At 38.8% G+C, this 16,324-nt stretch overlaps 1 protein-coding gene across 1 annotated transcript in view; it reads right to left on the bottom strand.

The window, feature by feature from the left end:
• mier1b (mesoderm induction early response 1b, transcriptional regulator) overlaps window positions 1-16,121 on the bottom strand; it is a 32,464-nt gene extending 16,343 nt beyond the window's left edge. The window contains exons 1-9 of the mRNA XM_079614270.1: window positions 16,012-16,121; window positions 15,018-15,042; window positions 14,803-14,903; window positions 8,985-9,188; window positions 6,427-6,553; window positions 6,270-6,334; window positions 6,109-6,181; window positions 1,218-1,369; window positions 989-1,070 (exon numbers count right to left, since the gene is read on the bottom strand). Of these exons, the coding sequence (XP_079470396.1) occupies window positions 989-1,070; window positions 1,218-1,369; window positions 6,109-6,181; window positions 6,270-6,334; window positions 6,427-6,553; window positions 8,985-9,188; window positions 14,803-14,903; window positions 15,018-15,042; window positions 16,012-16,020 (838 nt within the window). The 5' untranslated portion in view covers window positions 16,021-16,121. The remainder of the gene's footprint in view (window positions 1-988; window positions 1,071-1,217; window positions 1,370-6,108; window positions 6,182-6,269; window positions 6,335-6,426; window positions 6,554-8,984; window positions 9,189-14,802; window positions 14,904-15,017; window positions 15,043-16,011) is intronic.
• Between the last annotated feature and the right edge of the window lie 203 nt (window positions 16,122-16,324).

The raw sequence follows: 16,324 nt of genomic DNA, 5'->3' as shown, positions 1-16,324 counted from the left end.
AGATTCAGTAAAATTATTTACCCTATATACCCGAATATAAGACAAGGTTTTTGTCCTAAAAATAGGCTGAAAAATGGGGGGTCGTCTTATATTCGTGATATAGACAAAATCACGGGGGGAAAGGGAGAAAGAACAACGGAATTAATATGAAATAGTGACTGAAACACGACCCATTAAGATGTTAATCTGCACAAAAATCCTGATAATCGAGCCGTCGTCTGATGAAATCAAATACACATGAGATAAAAACAATATCTGTGCTGTGATTTCGGCTATACTTGCATGTAAAATTAGAGAAGCAACATAATAGCTGTGTTTAACTGAATTAAAACGCTGCTCCTCTCTGCCGCGCGAGACGCAGAGCGAGCGAGAGAGCGCGAGAGAGAGAGAGAGAGAGAGAGAGAGAGAGAGAGAGAGAGAGAGAGAGAGAGAGAGAGAGAGAGAGAGAGAGAGAGAGAGAGAGAGAGAGAGAGAGAGAGAGAGAGAGAGAGAGAGAGAGAGAGAGAGAGAGAGAGAGAGAGAATTATCAGTGCAATTTTCAAATAAAATAAATTTCTGTTGAAAACCAGATTTTTTCCACAAAAATCTCTTTTTGTCCCAAAAATAAGTCTGGAAAATGGGGGGGTCGTCTTATATTCAGGGTCGTCTTATATTCGGGTATATACGGTAATTTAATTCTTCTTCTTTATTATTAAAAGTCTAATAACTATACAATAATTATACAAAAAAGTAATTTAAAATGAGAAATTGACAATTATTTTTAAAAAGGTAATTTTCGGTATAAGTTTTTTGCCAAGTGCTTCCAGAATTTTCGCTTTCGGTGCATCCCTACCAGAAATCATTTTCTAGAGCCACAGCGGTTAAGCAGCAGAAACACTGTCAATGTGAAAGGAAAGCACAAATCCAGTCTGTTGAAATGCATAACGTTTTGTACTTCCTCAAACATTAGATGAAAGACGATGGCATTTAACAGCTTTGTAAGGCTCACCTCTGGCTGCTTTAACGTTAAATCTTAATCTTCGTAAAGCTTCATCTGTTTCAAAATTACATTTCACCAGCTCATATAATGCCTGAGGGGAGAAAACACTATTTGTATTGTGTATTACGTCACAGTTCAGCATTTGAATACAAATCAAATAATTACATAATTATCATTATTATTATAAAATAATTACATTTATTACATATTATTAAATCACAGAGGCAGTCCTTAGTACCTGCTCATTATCTTTGATGTGGGATCCTTCTGGAATAGCATCTACACCCGTCTCCTCTCCCGTCCGTCGACAGGCTTCAGAGAGAAACTCAACCACAGTGTTTTCAGGAAGGATTTCAGGATTCCACAGCAGCTGGTCGTCATTTTCATATACTGTGAATGATAAAGATGTCAAAGAATGTCTCCAAAAATGATAACCATTTCCAATTGACCCTTCGCAGGGAGCTTGATTGACAGGTGATCTGACCAATCATACTTCGCCATCCGCCATTTTGTCCGACAAAGCAGTCAGGAGAGTTAGTAGATTAACATGGGAGGATCTGAACTTGAGAAGCGGAGTGTACTGGCGTCTTTCCGCAGTTAAAACAACATTCCTTCTTATGTTCATTCATGTTTATTTGATGATATAAATGAACTAGAAGGAAGAGATGATCGGTTCACGGTGAGACTTTGTTTAATATCAAAAGTAAGCTGGTCTGTCCTGTCTGTCAGCATGTTGTCAGTCTTCTCTCTGCTCCGCGATGTATTTTTCTCTGCGTGAAAACATGGTGTGGTGTGAGAGCGGCGTAGCTTGTCGGACATAGCGACAGTAACTAAAGGGGGCGGGTCTTTGTGAATGGTCAATTGTCTTGTAATAAAAAGAATGAGTTAAAAAATGACATCATACTATGACTGGTTAAGTTCTCACTTCATCAGTGAACATTTTTATACCATGGTCTGTCTGAATACTTGATTCTGATTGGCTTGAAGGTGTGCATTAAAACAGTTTAATGCACAGGTAGTTGCAAGTCAGATTAATCACCGTTCTATATTAATGCTGCTTTTATTTAAGCACACACAAATACATCACTCACACACTGAGTTTGGAGATCGCGCTGCGCACTAGGGGTCCTATTTTAAGGATCTAAGCGCATGGTCTAAAGCAAACAGCACAAGTGCACTTAGGTCGTGTCCGAATCCACTTTTGCTAGTTTAACGACGGGAAAAATAGTCACGCTCCCGAAGCATTGGCTACAATTGTTGTTCCTCTACTCTTAATGAGTAATGGGTGTGTTTTGGGCATAAGGTGCAATAACCCAATAAGAGTCTCATCTCCCATTCCCTTTAAAAGCCAGTTGCGCTCTGGATTTTGCAAGCGGAAAAACTGAACGCTTCTCTAGCGAGGAAACGGATCTGCTCGTGCGCGAGGTTGAAGCGCAAGCAGACCATCTACGGGACAAAGTGTGCGGACATTGTGGACCCACCTATAGGCGCATATTACTAACGCGCTCTTTAAATAACAAAAAAGAAAAGGTTTTTGTTGGTCAATGGCGCGGCCCATTGCAGTTTCCTCAAAATAGCAACGAACCAACAATGCGGCTGAACACACCTCGTTTTCAGACCAGCAGTCCATGGGCGCACAAATAGGTGCAAATGCATTTGCTATTTAAACAACGTGGCACAGGACGTGAAATGATAACTGCGTCGGACTGAAACTAGCAAAAAAACACTTGCGCCGCATCTGGCGCTGCATTGTGCCGTGTGTATGATAGGGCACGGTTCGGTTTGTATCACGGCTTTAGGGTCACGGTTTCGGTATGTGCTATGCTCAGGGAAAAAAGGACTCTCAAATAAAAATAAAGAAAATAACAACGAATAATCAAATAAACAGTGCTTTTCAGGTTATTTAGGTAGGCAGTAGTTTCCAGGTACAAAATTTGAATAAAGTAATCAAAATGTAAAACATTGCATATAATCTTCGGTGTCAATTAAATAAAGATGAATCCTTATTAAAGTCACAAAAGCAAGAGCAATTCAGTACAGTTCAGTTCAGTTCAGTTCAGTTCAGTTCAGTTCAGTTCAGTTCAGTTCAGTTCAGTAATACTTTATTAATCCCCAAGGGGAAATTCTTTGTCACAATTGCCCACAACAATAAATATTATAAGAACATATTCTTTCAATCTAATGTTCCAGTGAACAAGGGAATAAATAACTAAAATATTACACATTCATTTTAAAACAGGTCAGATTAAGCAATTAATGTTGCACAGCAACAAAAATATTAACAATTAAAAAAAAAAACTAACTGATGGTTCCTGTGTCAGACACTCAAAGGGTAGAATTATAAAGCTTAATGGCCACTGGCAGAAATGACTTCCTGTGGCGCTCAGTGGTACATTTTGGGAGAATAAGTCTTGCACTGAAAGTGCTCCTGTGTTTGAGTAGCAGCTCATAGAGTGGATGGGAGACATTACCCAAGATGACATTCAGTTTGGACAGCATCCTCCTTTCTGACACCACCGATAAGGAGTCAAGCTCAACCCCCACCACATTACCGGCTTTACGGATCAATTTATTCAGTTTATTTGCATCTGCCACCCTCAGTCTGCTTCCCCAGCATGCGACCGCATATAGGATAGCACTAGCTACCACCGATTCGTAGAACATCTGCAGCATCCTCCTGTCAATGTTAAAGGACCTTAGCCTCCTAAAAAAATAGAGACGGCTTTGGCCCTTCTTGTAAAGCGCTTGAGTGTTCTTAGCCCAGTTCAGTTTATTGTCTATGTGCACTCCCAGGTATTTATAATCCTCCACAATGTCGACGGGGACCCCCCTGATTGAAATAGGGGTCACCGGTATATATTTTTTCCTCCTTAGATCCACAACAAGTTCTTTGGTCTTTGTCACGTTGAGCTGCAGATGGTTCTGATCACACCATGTAACAAAGTCCCTCACCGCAGCTCTATACTCCGTCTCGTCACCCTTACTGATACATCCAACCACAACAGAATCGTCAGAGAACTTCTGAAGATGGCAGGATTCTGTGTGATAGCTAAAGTCGGTGGTGTAAATTGTGAATAGGAAGGGAGAGAGTACAGTCCCTTGCGGGGCCCCAGTATTGCTGATCATGATGTCTGATACACAGTGTGGAAGGCGTACATACTGTGGTCTACCAGTCAGGTAGTCAACAATCCAGGACACAAGGGGGGCATCCACCTGCATTGCTGTCAGCTTCTCTCCCAGCAAGGCCGGCCGAATGGTGTTGAAAGCACTGGAGAAGTCAAAAAACATGACCCTCACAGTGCTATCCGGCTTGTCCAGGTGGGCGTAGATGCGATTGAGCAGGAAGATGATGGCATCCTCTACTCCCAGTCGAGGCTGGTAGGCAAACTGGAGTGGGTCCAGTATAGATTTAACCATGGGCCAGCGGACAGGGACCGCATCGAGAGCGGTAAGTGCAAAGGTGGGGGTCTGGCCGTTCTTGTTAACAACAGATGGTGTAATCCCGGTAACATCACGGTTAAACAACGTATATGTAGCCCGGACACTGAACTACTTTCTGTGGGACTTCGGCCATACTATTTACCACGAGAAATTTCACATGCCATCGCCGTTGTTGTTTACATTCCGCCATCTGCAAACCCGACGTCGGCGTGTAACGTTATCTACTCCGCCATAGCTGAACTCCAGACTCAACACCCGAGTGCCCTTATAGTGATCTCGGGTGATTTCAACCATGTCAATATGAACACCACACTAACAAATTTTACCCAGTATGTAAGATGCCATACTAGAGAAGAGAGAACTTTGGACTTGCTGTATGCTAATGTTAAGGAGGCATACAGCTCTTCCTCCCTCCCCCCCCTGGGCAGGTCTGACCACAACCTGGTTTATATTAATCCTTGTTATGTGCCTCTGGTGAAAAGGCAGCCGGTGACCACAAGGATGGTGAGGAGATGGTCAGAGGAGGCCTATGAGACGCTTCGGGGATGTTTTGAGGTGACAGACTGGGGTGCACTCTGTGAGCCACATGGAGAGGATATAGATGGGCTTACTGAGTGTATCACGGACTACATAAATTTCTGTGTAGACTGCATTGTACCAGCGAAAACTGTACATTGTTACCCAAACAACAAACCATGGGTAACAAGGGACATCAAGGAAATCCTTAATGCCAAGAGGAGGGCGTTTAAAGACGGGAATTCAGTCAAGAGCAGCGAGTGATTTCTTTGTCTTTTGTTGCTTGATTAACACAGAGAGCAGGAAAGTTTAGGGGACGCGCCATCGACAGAAACATACGTTCCCCTAACTGTCTGTTACCCTAACTCTGTCTGTTTTATTCATTTTCAACAAAGCATATAGATGTGCCGTCAGATTTGAGATGAACCGCAGTGCAAGTGTGTGCCGAACCGTGGCTGGAGAAAAGTTAGATTTTTTTACAGTGAACCATTACACCCCTACTACGCACACACAGAAACTTTTATGTCTTTTAGTGTCTTTTATGAATACATTTGAATCGCTAAATTATATTACTCAGGAAGCAGATTGTGAAGTGTTTTTAAAGTAATTAAACAGGTAATTCACACATTCACCTCTCTCCCTCTCTTCATAGGCTAATTCAATCAAATAAATGTAACCTTACCTCACTACTTCATCTCTGTTTCTGATTTAAAACTGACAGAATGCTAGATCTAACGAGTCGTAGCGGACGAAAATAACCGCCACTTTATTCCTTCCAGTCAATTCCACTGATGCAAACATCAATGACAGCTTTAACTTGTCAATGCTGGCAAACGGCACTCCGCACGGTTCTCTCCCTCCACATCGTGCATTAAAATGTAGCCATGGATTATGCCTTCGTTGTCAGTATTTCCAAAAGGATTCATTCAATGTTTGGTCCCAACTATTTTTGTAACCTAATTTAATATTTTTTTTAAATAATTTAAAAAGCAAACATTTGCATAACATGTAACTGCACGTTGTCGTGTGAATAACAAGTCACACAGTTCACAGTTCTTTTGGAGCAATGACTTTCAATAGACTGATTCACACTGACACACTGAAACGTTTCTTTTGCTGTATAATCCTGCAGCCAAACCCATTTTTTATTTTAATAGATATGTCAAATCTACCTTTCTCGCAGTCTTTGTATTTGCACAGTCCAGATGGTGTTTCTGCCTGATACATGGAACCAACCATGATTTCCTGTTAAGAACACATACATTTGTCAAACATTTCATGCTAAATTACAGACAAAAGCCATTAAGAAAAATATGATAATGAAAGTGTTTACCTTCTTCCAGTCTTCAGATGGAATATAGTCATCATCCTCCTCTGACTCTTCATCAACTTCATTATCTAAAAATGTTACGTAAAAACAGTACATAAGCATAATTCAAAGATTATGTTGACAAACATCAAATCAAATGAGGAGTTTATCGGTCTCTTACTCTGAAAGTAGCCGCGGTTCTGTGATCGTATGAGTTCAGCTGTGTTACACGCTTTCACTGCACAAGCTCGACTCTCAGCGCAGTGGCTCTCATTCGTCATTCTTGTGGATACATTTGCTCCATCCTCCTGAAAAAAATCATTAAAACACAGTAAAAGATAAATGAGCTGAACATTTCTTGCCAAATATTTACAAATTATTCTAAATGATATCCATAATTTTGACAGATATTTTAAAAAAAAATCTGGTCTATTGAGTGTCCTTACTTTAGAAATGTCCAGTGAAGGATAGGTATGGCTTTAAAACACTTTCTCATGTTAGATACCGATACTGATACACCAATACTGTTTTTTTTTTTTAGATCCTACATACTACTTTATTGTAAATAAAGAGAAAACAGAAAAATAAACAGGACAACTGTTCACACCAAGAACGAGATCTATAAAAATAACTAATGATATATATGTTATTGTCCACACCAACTCACAATAACGTTCTGTTTATTTTTAATTGTGCACAGCAGTTATATAATAACTTTAAATGCTTGAGCTCAAGGTAGATTCTAATTAGCTGTCAATGTTTTTATCATTCATCAGCTAGAAAAAAATAATTCTGAAAGTAATTCTAAAGATATCGTTCCTCTGTGGCGTCATTGTTAAAGTTGTGGTGTGGACTTTCTATTCTCATGGAATTAGAATGATTATTAAAACTTTTTTGTTAGCCTTATAGTTTTTATAGTTATTTTTGTATTGTACGTACGCGCACTACCACAGTGTTTGCAGTGAATGTTTGCTTTATTTATGAAGAAACACCCCAACACTGAACCGCTTTTTAACAAGCAAACCTGAAAATCACTTCGATTGATCAAATCGATTGATCGGCACTCAATTAACGTAACCATTTAACCATTAACGTACCTAATTACAAGTATAGATCAATAGAATAATGAATGGACCACAGCATGCATACACTGTCTGTTCAACAGAACAGTTTGCTATATAACACTTCATCATGTTCGATACCGATACCTTTGAAGACAGTTTTTTAAATATCCAGCTAAAATAGGGTTGGATAAAAGCAATGCAAGATCCACGTTTTAAAATCTGGTAATGATCACAGTAGTATATACATAAATATGACAAATGTACTGCAGCAGATTTGTGTTCATTTTCATGATGCGTTTTAATGCCTGTAGCTAGTCCAAAATGCTAGTCCAAGCTTTTAACCAGGTCAAGAAAGAGTGACCGCATTAACCCCAGTAATGGTGTATGGGGTTAGAATTGTTGCATTATTCCAAATAAATAGATTCAATTTCATATTCACAAATAAAGATGTAAAAAGAAATGTAAAAAAATATATATAAAATTCACAAATAAAAAGATTAAGATCCACAAATAAATGTAAAGAGTTTCACAAAAATGTATAAAATTCCCCAATAAATAAAATGAGATTTGCAAATAAAAAAATATTTACAAATGTTTTATTATTTTACAAACACAACTCTGCCTGGCATTTATTTGTGAACCGCTTTCTGTCCATTTGTAAATCGCTGCACGCATTGGTGAATTGCTTCTTGTGCATTTGTAAATCCTCTCACGCATCGGTGGATTTTGAAACACTTCTAACGTCGACACGCAAACAAATCCACAAATAAGTGGACTCCACCCACCGTTTACTCAAGCCAATCAGATAACGGCCACATTGAGCTGGCCAATCGTAGCACGTTCTCGCCACAAGCAAATACGTTTGGCTTTACACTCTGGGCGGGAACTGATTATTGCACCCTTGAAAGGAGCAATCTTTGGGCGCTGTTGTTAAACATTTGTACATATTTTTTAATTTGCAAATCTAATTTTATTTATTTGTGAATTTTATAATTTTTTGTGAAACTCATTACATTTATTTGTGGATCTTAATCTTTTTATTTGTGAATTTAATATTTTTTTGTGAAACTCTTTACATTTATTTGTGAATATGAATCTATTAATTTGGAATAATGTAACAATTCTAACCCCATAATGGTGTCTCTACAAAAGATAAACTGTGAAGTTTACAGTTGATTTACAGTTGCTCAGGTCTCGTGCTCAGTTACTGCTGAGTATTTCCCGCTGCCTAATACTTTTCTATCAAGGTGAACTCAGTTGCATATAGTGCGGGGATTGAAGATCAGATTTATATTAATTTTGCAGAAACGTGAATGTGGCTAAGTGTAAACGGAACTGTTTTAACAAATCGGATGGCAATCCAATCAGTAAAAGCGCATGAAGTGACCAGTGTGTGAACAACAGGTGTGTGAACAGGCCCTTAGAGATCAGACTTACAAATAGTAATTTCAGCCCAATTTTAACCATTTAAGTTTTTAACTTCTATGATATTTTCAGACTTCGTGTTTTCCAGGGCTGTGAGAAACCAGTTAGAAATCCATGTGGGAACCAATTTTAAGTTCTGGTTGTTTTTGCTGTGTATGCATCCTGAGCTCAACAACAATATTATAATATTACTTAATACTCACATTTAAGTGATATGAATAATTGGGCATAGGTTTCTTATGGGACAGACCTTGCTCTTCTTCAGTTCTCCAGTGCTTCTGCTGCTTTCATCATTATCCATATCCTCTCCTTCATCATCATCATCCTCCTCCTCCTCCTCCTCCTCGTCTCCATCCGCATCCTCTTCCTCATATTCCTCATCCTCTTCCTCAGGTGATCCACTGCCTGCATAACCATAAAGGCTCAGGAGCTCCTGAATGGGCATTTCTCCCTCCTGCAGTTCACAGAAATCAAGTTCACAGTATGATCCCAAATGATCACCTTTATTTATATAGCACTTTATGCAATACAGTTTCAAATCAGTTTCACAGAAATGAACAGGAAAATAGCGATCAATGACTCAAGCTTCATCAAACACGGGACAAATTCTGAAGTAAAGCATCATTGAGTTCAATGTTGATTGAGTTCAGTTCAATAACTGTAAAGTTATTACTAAAAGAGTTAATAAAAGAGTTCAGCTATAATCAGCTCTACAGAAAAACAATACTTTCGTTATTCAGCTCAATTCAATGTTGTTTCAATTCAGTTTGTAACATTCAAACTCAAAATTAAAACAAGATCACAATGTCCAATGTGTATGTGAGTGTATCTGAGTGGAGGTAGTGTTTTGGGGTCTGGCATACAGTCTTGGGCTGCCAAGTCATATGGATCTGTTTTGTTTATAGCTTTTAGGATGTTTTAAAGGAACACTTCACCTCTGGAAAGATGAATGTGTATTTAAAATGGGTCATTTATGTAGAAGAAATGTGAAATTATTTTTGAATTTGGAGCCTTCTAGACTGAGAAAAGCCAGAAAATGTATTTTTGGCTTATGGGGATGAAAGACAACAACTCCCAGAATGCACTTGCTTTGCTGCCCTAGGAGGCCACGCCTACCGGTAAGAGATCGCAGTAAACAACAAGGCTATGCTACTAGTGAGTCTGCCCAGTATTTTGATGTCCAGGATTCGGCTTTTGCGTTCTTCAGTCGCCATTCCTCATGTTTACTGTGACGAGCAGGAACGAGACTGACGGCCGCGGAGAACGATGCGAGCCCGGTGGCGTGATTACTGATGAGCGGCGCCGGCGCCTGTGAGACGCACCGGTCTCGTATCTCTCACGGAGGAGCGGGAATTTTCCTAGCAATGTTAAAACGCACATCAAACGATCACTTGTTTAGCGTTCATGTAAACACTACATTCAGATTCACCGATCGGAATGAATTCAGTTAGATTGAAACAAAAGGTGTGCATGTAAACTATGAATGCGACTGCAGAAAGCAAAAGCCGAATCCCGGACAATTTGGACCATCTCGACGGCCGGACATGTCCGGGAAAAAGAGGATGGTCACCGCTACTAGCCTACTCAGCTTTCTCCACAGAATAAGAAACTGTTTTAGCTTCCAAATAAAGAATGGCTGACACTATATGTACATTCTGTGAGTGAGATCCCTCTATGGGCGGGTTGAAAACATGCGGAACAGCGCCTTCTACTGGATAAATGATGAGCTAGTGTTTGTAGTCTTACCCTTATTCAAAGAAATTTGACTTCCTGCTTTTTATGACGCAAAATGACGATTTTTGCGTCATAAAAAGCAGGAAGTGGAACACTTAAATCCTTATTTCTCCCATCTCAGGGGAAAATAAGTGAATAAACCATGACCATTCGAAAATGTGACTGGGTTTCTAAAGATACAAAGTCTAATGCAAATGGGTGAAGTGTTCCTTTAAGGATGAAACAATTACCGCTTTGATAAACCACAATAAAATGTCCTGACAGTTATAGCATTATCGAGGCAATGCAACGCTGTTTGCTACCAACTGTTTGATATTGTCAATCACAATCTTTTACTCAACCATCTGGAGACTGTTTTAACCTGGTTTAGATCTTAGACTCTGAACGTCAACAGTTTGTGTGTATGAGTGGTTTCAGGTCTGAGATCGGGTCTGTCCGTACGGGTGTTCCTCAAGGTTCAATTTTAGGCCCCTTACTTTTTAGCATTTACATATTTTCACTAGGATTGCTTTTAAGATCACTTGGGCTTAATTATCACTTTTATGCAGATGACACTCTAATTTGGATGTTCCTTGTTTAACATATTGTATTTCTGACATAAAAACATGGATCTCCCAACATTTTTTGTGTCTTAATAGTGATTAGACTGAGGTCTTGCTCACTGGCATCTCTCATCAGCTTCGTAAAGCTGGCTCACTCATTTTAAATGTAGATGTCTCTGATTTGGAGGCACAAACTAAATAAAAAAACGTAGGAGTTATATTTAATTATTGTCTGTCCTTTGACTCTCATGTGCGGTACACTGTTAAGAACACCTTTTTTCATCTGAGAAATATTGCTAGACGTTCTATGTTATCTCTCTCTGTGACTGAAAGGCTTATTAATACCCTTATTTTTTCCTGCATTGACAATCCAATCCACTTCTTGCTGGGGTTCCTAAAACCACACTTAAACTACAATGTGTACAAAATTCTGCTGCTAGGATCCTGACTGGAGTCAGGAGAGATGAGCATATTACAGTCTTTGCACTGGCTCCCGGTCAGGTTCCGAGTTGATTTTAAAATCCTTATGCTCACATATAAGGAAGTGCATGGTCTGGCCCCTCGGTATCTGTCTGCGCTTTTAACTTTATACACACCTAAGCATCCTTTACGCTCTTCCCAAGCTGGTCTATTGGCAGTTCCACAGACTCAGTTGCGTACTGTAGGGGACAGGGCTGTCTCATCCTACGCTCCTAGGCTTTGGAATACACTCCCTCCAAATATCATAGATGCACAGACTCATTTAAAAACACATTTTTTTAGGTTAGCTTTAACTTTACTTTTTTTATTATTTTTTTATTAGTTTGTTCTATTATGTAAAGTGCATTGAGAAGCTGATTTAAAGGCGCTATATAAAAATAAAGTTATTATTATTATTACCAGTAAAAAGCACAGAAGAAGAAGAGACGCTGATCGGTGTGTTTACATATCTCAACCAGTGTTTCAACTGCAGAAAGATATCAATAAAACAGCTTGAGAATAAGTCACGTATCATCATATTTACCTCAGGCATTTAGTGTCTACAGCAGGTTAGTTTGCTAGAGAAATGAACTCTAGAGAGATGCATTTCGTATATGCACTACTTTAGCATATTCATTAAATTTACTTTACCTGTTAGTAATGTCTTGATTATTTAATGTATATGTAAATAAATTTGTCATGAAAACAAGTTATGACAGCCACTGTGTAAATTATTATATTTAAAACATGAATTGTAGTAGAAAATTTACTTTATAATTAGATTTAGAAGTTAATGCAAAACCTGCCTTATGTACAGTAATTTTTTTTCATTTGAGTGTTGATAATTATATCTAAAAATAAATAGCAACTAAATTGTATAGTTTGGACTATGTTGTTAATTGTAACCTTTAATATTATAGTAATGTGTAAGGGCTCCCCCAATAGTTTACAGCATTACCAAAGATAGATGTTTTTTATCCTTAAGAAAATTTTAAATATAATAGAATTTATTCATATAATTTATTACTTGGTGCAAGTGGCTTTGAATGTTTGGGGTATTACCCGTGCACTTTACTTTTACCAGGCAGTTCTTGTATATCGCGTATGTCGATTTTGTTTGTCCCATCAATGGTATAATAGCTGAAGTGGGTTCAGACAATTGGATATAAAATAATCAAATTAGAATCATCAATACAAATATGCATCTGGTTCTAGCTTCTAACTAAACTGAAATTTGTGTGACCATTATGGAACATGAATCAGTCTCTGTCAGATTCGGAATCGGAGATATCAACTGAAGTGCGCAGCTCCGTTGTTTTTAAGTCTGACAACGTTAAAAGTGTTAATTTTCTATATATATATAATATATATATATTAGTGCTGGGCAACAAAAGTTGTGTTTAATATGTGTGTGTACTGTGTATAATTATTTTGTGTATAATATAACACGTGCATGTATATATTTAAGAAATATTTGCATGTATATACTGTATATTTATATATCATTTATATTAAACACATTTTTCTTAAATACATATACAGTATATGCATGTGTGTGTATATATACAAAATAATTATACACAGTACACACACATATATATTATGTAAACACAAACTTTTATTTTGGATGCAATTCATCTTTGCCCAGCACTAATACATATATAATTTACTAATAATATATACTGTACATCCAAACAGGACATAGAGTGGTGCAGGTATGACGTCAGAACCCAAAAGACTACTTCGCCGCTGATTCCTTCAAAAATGTCCTATGAGGTTTCATAATGGGGTTTTTCAATTTATGTGTAAAATAAAGCCTGTGGTAAACATAACTTGATTATTCTATGATGTTTTTTTCAACAACATTTTTAATAAGTAACTAGACAGCTCAGGGTGTGAGTGTGTGCAGTGTACGTTGTAAAACAAAGAGTCTAAGTATCGTCAAGTTATGTTTACCACAGGCTTTATTTTTACTCATTAAATGAAAACCCCCATTATAAAACCACACAGGAAAATCTCGAAGGAACCAGCGGCGGTGAGAAGAGATGAGAAGACATGTGGAAAAACAGCTGCTAGTGTAAATGCAGAACTTTTATTTAATAAAAAAGCTTTTATACCTTACTTTTTAACTTGCTATTATTATTTTACTTATTTCAGAGGGAGATTGAAGCCGGTCACACACAATACCAGAAGTGTTAGGACAACTCACTGGCATCGCACAGTAGACGCATCATTCGGCACTCGCATCATTCGGCACTCGCATCATTCGGCACTCGCATCATTCGGCACTCGCATCATTCGGCACTCGCATCATTCGGCACTCGCATCATTCGGCACTCGCATCATTCCGCACCCGCATCATTCCGCACCCGCATCATTCCGCACTGCACCCGCATCATTCCGCACCCGCATCATTCGGCACTCGCATCATTCGGCACTCGCATCATTCGGCACTCGCATCATTCCGCACCCGCATCATTTTGGCACTCGCATCATTCGGCACTCGCATCATTCCGCACCCGCATCATTCGGCACTCGCATCATTCGGCACTCGCATCATTCGGCACTCGCATCATTCGGCACTCGCATCATTCCGCACTCGCATCATTCAGCACCCGCATCATTCCGCACTCGCATCATTCCGCACTCGCATCATTCGGCAATCGCATCATTCGGCACCCGCATCATTCCGCACCCGCATCATTCGGCACCCGCATTCGCATCATTCCGCACTCGCATCATTCCGCACTCGCATCATTGCGCAATCGCATCATTCGGCACTCGCATCATTCGGCACTCGCATCATTCGGCACTCGCATCATTCCGCACTCGCATCATTCGGCAATCGCATCTATCCGCACTCGCATCATTCGGCAATCGCATCATTCGGCACTCGCATCATTCGGCACTCGCATCATTCGGCACCCGCATCATTCCGCACTCGCATCATTCCGCACTCGCATCATTACGCACTCGCATCATTACGCACTCGCATCATTCCGCACTCGCATCATTCCGCACTCGCATCATTCCGCACTCGCATCATTCCGCACTCGCATCATTCCGCACTCGCATCATTCCGCACTCGCATCTTTCTGTGCTCACATACTGAAGGAGGCAGTCCAAATAGTAAACCAAAGCACCATGTGCACACACACACACAGTCACATACCCAGGTTATTCTCTGCATCTCCATAAACATAACTTTTTAAAGTATTAAAAAACTATACTAACCCCTTGTGACATGCTGTTTTTTTGTTGTTGTTTTAACTTGAAAAGCATGTAAAGCAAAAGATCAGCTGAAACGTGTCGAGAATCATGATAAGATCAAACCTTTGCGAGTTCTTCAATCTCATTGCCAGAGTTAGTGTCTCCCTCTGGCAGCTCCTCATCTTCAGGAGTTTGATCATCATCATAATCAGGCAACAGCATCTCTGTTGACACGTCAAAATCAACATTGTCAGAACCAACCAAAACTCATGGCATCAAATCGTGAGTATGTATAAAGACATGTTTTACCATGATAAGAAAAATAGTAAAAGTCTTACCTGGGCTTGAACTCCCCAAGGAGGGCTAAAAATGCAATAAAAAATAAGGCATAAAAAGTTAAAAAGCAGCAGACAAAAGATATGCTGTAACGTTTGCATGAACAATAAATTTTTTGGAGAACTAACAGATTTTTGATTATGAGGACAGTGTTGTTACTGTGTTGGGTGGCTGTTGGATTTCTGATATAAAATCTGGGTCTTGATGTAAAGTCAGTTGTGAACCACTGGACTAAAATAACAGTTTAAAATACAACTTTTTTTTAATGAAGACTATGGTTAAATCAGCTGTAAAATTTGCATAAAGCAAAACAGTAAATGATCTAAATGACCAGTGAAATCTGTTAATTGTAATGATCCATGATCTATGATAGATATCTGTGAGGGTGATTATGTATGGCAGGCATCCAAGCAGACCTAATTCAGAATAAAAAGATGCACTACAGCAGTTTTTTCAGTGATCCATATATTTTTATTTAGTTTATACACTAACAAAAATGCCTTCTGTTGTATAGCAGGCCAGGGTTAAAACATCCATGATAAAGCCAGAGGAATCAGAGATGCTCTGTGTGTATGACTTTGGAAGTTAAGGCTGATGTCTAGCTAATACTTTGTCTAGCCTTGATTAGGAACACTCTATTAAGTACAAATCTGGGTATTGAAATAGCCATAACTTCAGGTTTTAGCAAAAATAATCAACACACTCGTCAGTGTTTATCTAAATATATCAGATATAATTAATGTACGGTAATGCATAAAAGTAAGGTGATAATAGAGTATCTGGCTAACTGGAGGCGAGCTAACTGCTATTAACTTTGCAGAAATAAAATTTCAAAGAATTCAACGCGTCTTTCGACCTAAATTACCGCACAACCTAATAAGAAATATATACGATTTACTGTAATTTTCAAATGCATTAACAAAAATATTTCTTCGGTTAACTGCTAATAAACGGTTATTTATTTCTGGAAAATAATTAAAATAATTTCCTTCTTACCTCCGCCATATTTACAGCGCTGCTGAGGGTCAGCGGAATGTGGGCGGAGTCAGTGGTAATCCCCGGATGTGCTCTCTCTCTCTCTCTCTCTCTCTCTCTCTCTCTCTCTCTCTCTCACACATTTAGTTCAGTTTTTAGGTTTAGCGTAATGCAGGTTTAAAGGAAGAAACAACAAAACAATGAAATTTAACCTTTATATAATTTTGTGGGTCAGTTTTCAGGTAAACTATGATGTATTTCTTTAAGATTGAAGTTCTGCTCCACATGTGTTCTTTGATACTAATGGAAAGTAAACATCCAAAATACAAATGTA

This window comes from Phoxinus phoxinus, assembly GCF_949152265.1.
Source record: "Phoxinus phoxinus genome assembly, chromosome: 5".
Lineage (NCBI taxonomy): Eukaryota > Metazoa > Chordata > Actinopteri > Cypriniformes > Leuciscidae > Phoxinus > Phoxinus phoxinus.
Note: the sequence above shows the minus strand (reverse complement) of the source record. Positions and strands in the feature narration are given on the sequence as shown.